At 43.6% G+C, this 6,658-nt stretch overlaps 1 protein-coding gene across 3 annotated transcripts in view; it reads left to right on the top strand.

The window, feature by feature from the left end:
* The window catches only part of scn4ab (sodium channel, voltage-gated, type IV, alpha, b), a 45,694-nt gene that overhangs the window by 30,853 nt on the left and 8,183 nt on the right, over positions 1–6,658 (top strand). For 2 of the 3 annotated variants that reach the window (XM_034866372.1, XM_034866371.1), the window contains exons 17-25: positions 579–777; positions 990–1,210; positions 1,580–1,685; positions 3,008–3,162; positions 3,920–4,093; positions 4,303–4,425; positions 4,962–5,246; positions 5,609–5,662; positions 5,938–6,075. In XM_034866372.1, coding sequence (XP_034722263.1) covers positions 579–777; positions 990–1,210; positions 1,580–1,685; positions 3,008–3,162; positions 3,920–4,093; positions 4,303–4,425; positions 4,962–5,246; positions 5,609–5,662; positions 5,938–6,075 — 1,455 coding nt within the window. The remainder of the gene's footprint in view (positions 1–578; positions 778–989; positions 1,211–1,579; positions 1,686–3,007; positions 3,163–3,919; positions 4,094–4,302; positions 4,426–4,961; positions 5,247–5,608; positions 5,663–5,937; positions 6,076–6,658) is intronic. The other variant, XM_034866373.1, reaches the window with a different exon arrangement.

The raw sequence follows: 6,658 nt of genomic DNA, 5'->3' as shown, positions 1-6,658 counted from the left end.
TGGGGAGTCTCTGTAGGCAAACATATGCAAACCCGACTCTCCAGGAACATCGTGGGGAGTCTCTGATGGCACACATATACTAACCCAAACCCATATGAACCAAGGATTTGAGCCGGGTTCATTCTGTCCGAAATCCTTCAGAGTCCAGCTGGATTAACAAAGTTGGATGTGTTCCTGGTCTTATTTCAGGCCATGGTTGTGTTCCCGGTCTTGTTTCAGGTCTTGAATGTTTTCCTAATCTTGTTTTATGTCCTAGATCTTTTCCTGGTCTTGTTTCAGGTCCTGAATTGGTTTCTGGCCTTTTTCAGGTCTTGAATGTGTTCCTGGTCTTGTTTCAGGTCCTAAATGTGTTTGTTTCCTTGTTCTAGGTCTTGAATGTTTTCCTGTTCCTGTATCAGGTCTTGGATCTGTCCTTGGTCGTGTTTTAGGTCCTGAATCTGTTCTTGGTCATGTTTCAGATCTTGAATGTTTTCCTGGTCCTGTTTCAGGTCTTAAATCAGTTTTTTGTCTGGTTTCAGGTCTTGAATCTGTTCCTGGTCATGTTTCAGGTCTTGAATGATTTCCTGTTCTTGTTTCAGGTCTTGAATCTGTTCCTGGCGTTGTTGCTGAGCTCATTTAGTGGAGATAATCTTGCAGCTCCAGAAGAAGAAGGAGAAAACAACTTGCAGATTGCCATAAACCGGATCAACATGGCCGTGGCTTGGACCAAGACCCAGATCCTCCAACAAGTCTTGACGTTAAGGGGAAAGAATAAGGACCTGGACCCAGAACACACCGGTAGAACTGGAACTACACCCTCTATACATTTATTAATTAATCTAGATACGGACCGTGTATTTATGTATCTGTCTAAAGAAGTATTACTTCCTTATGTATCTATCTAAAGAAGGATTACTACCTTATGTATTTATCTAAAAAGGTATTACTACCTTATGTATCTATCTAAAGAAGTATTATTAACTTATGTACGTTATGTTTGTGGTCATCAGCGGTCCGCGGGGGGGAAGTCGACGGGACAACGAAGGATTGTTTGGTTTTGACCTCTGGGTCAGAGGTTAAGACCCTCAACTGTAACCATGGCAATAGCCTCAAACTTGGCTGCCTGAAGGTCCCCATCGCTGAGGCCGAGTCGGACTTTGAGACGCCTGACATCGATGAAGAAGAAGAAGAGGACGAAGTGGACAAAGACAATGAAGAAAAACTCTCTAAAGTAAAAAGACTTTTATATAAAACTGAAGTGTAATAATATTATTATTATTATTATTATTATGAATATTATTGTTATTATTATTTAAGATGAAGACTGAGCCGAGAGTGCCAGTGTGACGTTCAGGTGTTAGGGTTGGAGGAGGGATTAGGGTTGGGGGGGTTAGGTTGGGGTAGGGTTAAATAGGGTAGGGTTAAATGTGATTAGGGTTAGGGGAGTTGGGGGGTTAGGGGGGGTAGGGTTAAATAGGCTAGGGTTAAATGTGATTAGGGTTAGGGGGGTAGGGTTAAATAGGCTAGGGTTAATTGTGATGAGGGTTAGGGGGTTGGGGGGGTCAGGGTTAAACTGGGTGTGAACTGTTTTTTTGTTCAGGGTGACGGCTCGTCGGTCTGCAGCACTGTCCAGAGAGTTCCAGAAATCCAGGAGGACGACGGCGATGAAGATGATCCAAACACACCTGTGGACTGCTATAGTGACGGTACAAACACACACACACAGACACACACCCAGGCACAGATACACACACGCACAGGCACACACACACACACATGCATACACAGACAAACACAGACACACACAAGCTAAGTTTCCACCCAATTGTCAAATGATTTATCTGGAGATGTTAAAACATCCTGAGAATAAATCTGGTGAAAGTGTGTTTCCATCCAACGGCTTTACAGCCAAAAAGAACCTGTGGTGATGACATCACCATCCAACGGCTTTACAGCCAATAAGAACCTGTGGTGATGACATCACCATCCAACGGCTTTACAGCCAATAAGAACCTGTGGTGATGACATCACCATCCAATGGCTTTACAGCCAATAAGAACCTGTGGTGATGACATCACCATCCAACGGCTTTACAGCCAGTAAGAACCTGTGGTGATGACATCACCATCCAACGGCTTTACAGCCAATAAGATCCTGTGGTGATGACATCACCATCCAACAGCTATACACCCAATTGGAACCTGTGGTGATGACATCACACGCCGTTTTAGGGTCAGACTGGGATATCTGTTGGGTTTGGAGAAATTTTAAGGTGTTTCCATTCATTTACACTACATCACACAACAGACGTCTACCATGACTTGAACAAGATGGGACAACATCACATGATTACTATGGGACAACATCACAAGATCAATATGGAACAACATCACATGATCAATATGGGACAACATCACATGATCAATATGGGACAACATCACATGATCACTATGGGACAACATCACATGATCATTATGGGACAGGCTATAGAGCTCAAGTTCAAGCTGATAGAGACATATCGAGCTATAATAAGAAAACAATGATGCTTTCAACACATCGCCATGAAAATGCAGATGCAACGTGTCTTTTATTGCCCCCCCGGCACCGCTTTGTTTTGAGACATGTCTCATGTCTGAGCATCTACCATTGTCTCTCCAGGACGTCCCACGGCTTGTCACAACCTTTGGCGGCCATTTCCTTCACGAGTTCCTGATAAATTAAATTCAGAAAGTCTCTCGTCTCCTCGTCCGTCCACGTCCATCTGTCTTTGTTGCCCCCCCCCCCCCCATGTGTGAGACAACTTGTTCTTCTCGTGCGTTTTGTGGTGGATTGCAACCATAAAATGACCTAAAACCTAATCAACTCATTATTAACTCAGCAGATAAAGTTTCCATCAGCGTTTATCACATAAGAAGAAAATCATCAGGATAAAATCTGATGAGACCAATGCATTTCCTTTGAGGAGAGATACATGAAATTCTTCAATCTGTCAGTTTGAAATCAAACCTTTGTTCTTTGTTTATTAAAGAGTGGTACCGCCGCTGTCCGTTCCTGGACGTGGACACGTCCCAGGGTGGAGGGAAGGTCTGGTCTAACATCAGGAGAACTTGCTTCTGCGTTGTGGAACACAACTACTTTGAGAGCTTCATCATTTTCATGATCCTGATGAGCAGTGGAGCTCTGGTAAATATTAATAAGTTAAGAGTAAATTCCTCACGTTGTTATTTGTCTTTAGGAAAAACTCTCCAACAGGAAAAGGCGTGGTCCAGCAACAAAGCCCCCATGGGTCCAAGCTCATTTAAAGGGTCCGCGATCCCTGGACAGTCATGATTACATGAAGTGACTTTGGACAGAGCATGTACAACATATTTATCACTGCATGAAGAACACAGCGCTGCCTTTATAATCGACAGAGGGTAGAACCACAAAGGTGAAGTCACATTCCCTGTAATAATAATGTATATAAAGTAACAACTGCAGATTATTACAGATGACTGATCAACTGCAGATTCTTAAACAACTGTAGATTATTATAGATGATTGATCAACTGCAGATTATTACAGATGATTGATCCACTGCATATTATTATAGATGACTGATCAATACCTGACCATACCTTTGAGTTCAGTGTGGTTTCATTTGATTTGCTTTGCTGCATGCTGTCTGACGGCTGCTCAGTCTTTCAGATGCTGTTGGTTTGTTTGATGTGATCACATGACTGAGCAGCTGAGATATGATTGGTTCTCAGCAATCTGTGCAGTGTGAATACTAACGTGTGGAGACCACATGGCCAACAGCAGGGCTACTAACATGGCTGTAAGTAGACTACAAACATGGCTGACATTCTAATAATTAACACCACAGCAAGATGTCAAGCAGCTGGGATGATCCAACATTTATTAATACTAACGTCCCGCCCCCCCCCCCCCCCCCCCCAAGGCATTTGAGGACATCTACCTTGAGCAGCGCCGCGTCATAAAGACAGTTCTGGAGTACGCAGACCAGGTGTTCACCTACGTGTTCGTTGTGGAGATGGTTCTGAAGTGGGTCGCCTACGGGTTCAAGACGTACTTCACCAACGCCTGGTGCTGGCTTGACTTCCTCATCGTAGATGTAAGAACTTTACAGCCCGGTTGTTTCAATGTCCGCCCCTCCAAACCCTTCAACAACATGGGTGGCTTGTCCACTAAGTTTAGCTAAAAAACAATGTTAAGAAATAAATTTTGTGTATAAAAACTTATTTTTGACAGGATCTGAAAACATTTGGTGAAGAGAGTTAATCAAGGCTCAGAATAACGCCAGTTATTCTCCTGTCCCTTCAGGTGTCTCTGGTGTCACTGACAGCAAACATCCTGGGGTACTCTGAGCTGGGAGCCATCAAGTCTCTGAGGACACTGAGAGCTCTGAGGCCCCTGAGGGCCCTGTCTCGCTTTGAGGGAATGAGGGTGAGACACACACTTTAAACACTAACAGACAGACTTTACAATGCCGCAAAAACTGGCGCCTTCCAGTACCCCGGACCTGCAAGGAGGCGACGACCCGTTAATCGCTGCTCGCACCTTTAATTATTCCTTAAGTTTCAGTAGGGCCTTTACTGCTCGCACCTTTAATTGTTCCTTTAGTTTCAGTAGGGCCTTCACTGCTCACACCTTTAATTGTTCCTTTAGTTTCAGTAGGGCCTTCACTGCTCGTACCTTTAATTATTCCTTTAGTTTCAGTAGGGCCTTCACTGCTCGTACCTTTAATTATTCCTTTAGTTTCAGTAGGGCCTTCACTGCTCGTACCTTTAATTAACCCCTAACCTCCCTTCTCTCCTCCCTTCTCTGCTCCCTTCTCTCCTTCCTCATTTAATCTCTGTCTCCCCCTGTCTACCTGTGTGTCTCACCCTGTCTTCCCCTGTTCCTGTCTGTCTTCCCCTGTCTTCCCCTGTACCTGTCTCTCCCCTTGACCTGACTGTACCATTGCACCTGTCTGTCTGCAGGTGGTGGTGAATGCGCTGGTAGGGGCCATCCCATCCATCTTCAACGTGTTGCTGGTGTGTCTGATCTTCTGGCTGATCTTCAGCATCATGGGTGTCAATCTGTTCGCTGGGAAGTTTTATCACTGCTTCAACGAGACGTCGGAGGAGCTGTTCCCCCCTGAGATCGTCAACAACCGGACCGAGTGTCTGGCCCTGGTCCAGGGGAATGCCGGGGGGGTCCGCTGGAGGAACGTCAAGGTCAACTACGACAACGTGGGGATGGGCTACCTGGCGCTGCTGCAGGTGGTGAGTCTGGGGGGGGGGGACAAACCACCCATATCTTAGGAGGGTTGCTTCCCTGAGATACAGTGAATCCATCCAGCAAGATATCCTGTGAACCTAAATTGAAACCTTCCTAAGGGATGTTTGAGATTTGAGATTAGAAGTTTTGTTTTAAGTTTTATTTCATTTATTTCTTTTATTTTAATTTAGTTGCTGAACACTCATCCTTCAGTCTAGGATGTCGGTTGCTGTTTTGCTTTCTTGGAAAGGACCCTACATTAAAAAGATTCTGAATCGTAATATTGCTTCGTACTTGTAGAGTTGGTCTGTTTCCATGGATGCACATGACTGGACTTTCTATTAAAACGGATGTTCCTCTGTTACAGGCCACGTTTAAAGGCTGGATGGACATCATGTACGCAGCGGTGGACTCCAGAGACGTCAGTGCACTAACTAACCCTTATCTGTGTACTATCAAGGCCATGATTACTTTTAATTTAACTGCTTTTAGTTTTAGTTTAGTTTAAGTTTTTGGATATTCAGGGTTTGGCTTTTAGATATGAAGTGAAACTGTTCTTTTCATTTTTATTAGTTTTAAAGGTGCAGATATAGTTTCAGTTGACTAAAAACCATTTTTAGTGCTTATTGTAGTTTTATTTACTATAATAACCAACACAGTGAAGCAGATTCAGACCTTTAGCTCATGATTTTATAGGTGGAGTCACAGCCAATGTATGAGGCCAATCTCTACATGTACATTTACTTTGTCATCTTCATCATCTTCGGCTCCTTCTTCACTCTTAACCTCTTCATCGGAGTCATCATCGACAACTTCAACCAGCAGAAATCAAAGATAAGTTTCTGCTTGTTTCTGTGTATCACTAGATATGTTTCCACCTAAAGTTGTAAAAAAAATCCTATGAATAATGTCGGTGAAAGTTTCCATCTAAAGTTGTGGAAACATTCATGTGAATAACGTTGAATCGGTGAATGTTTTCCATCCAGCGGCTTTAAAGATTAAATGAAAAAATAAACGTTTAGAACTTGTTGGTTATGATGATAAAAAATAAATTACACAAAAAAAAAATATATTTAAAAAATCAATATAACTTTTGACAATATGTAATGATGACATCACTGGCATTGAGGGACCTGAAGGTATCTAGGCAACGGCTGCTCCACATTATATATACACGAAAATTTGCTGTTTTAATGGCTCGGGGTACACATTTGAACCTGTGAGGGACAGGCCTATAGAGTCTGACTGTGAGGGACAGGCCTATATAGTCCTATAGAGTCTGACTGTGAGAGACAGGCCTGTAGAGTCTGACTGTGAGGGACAGGCCTGTAGAGTCTGTCTGTGAGGGACAGGCCTGTAGAGTCTGACTGTGAGGGACAGGCCTGTAGAGTCTGACTGTGAGGGACAGGCCTGTAGA

Source organism: Etheostoma cragini, unplaced genomic scaffold, assembly GCF_013103735.1.
Source record: "Etheostoma cragini isolate CJK2018 unplaced genomic scaffold, CSU_Ecrag_1.0 ScbMSFa_528, whole genome shotgun sequence".
Taxonomy (NCBI): domain Eukaryota; kingdom Metazoa; phylum Chordata; class Actinopteri; order Perciformes; family Percidae; genus Etheostoma; species Etheostoma cragini.
Note: the sequence above shows the minus strand (reverse complement) of the source record. Positions and strands in the feature narration are given on the sequence as shown.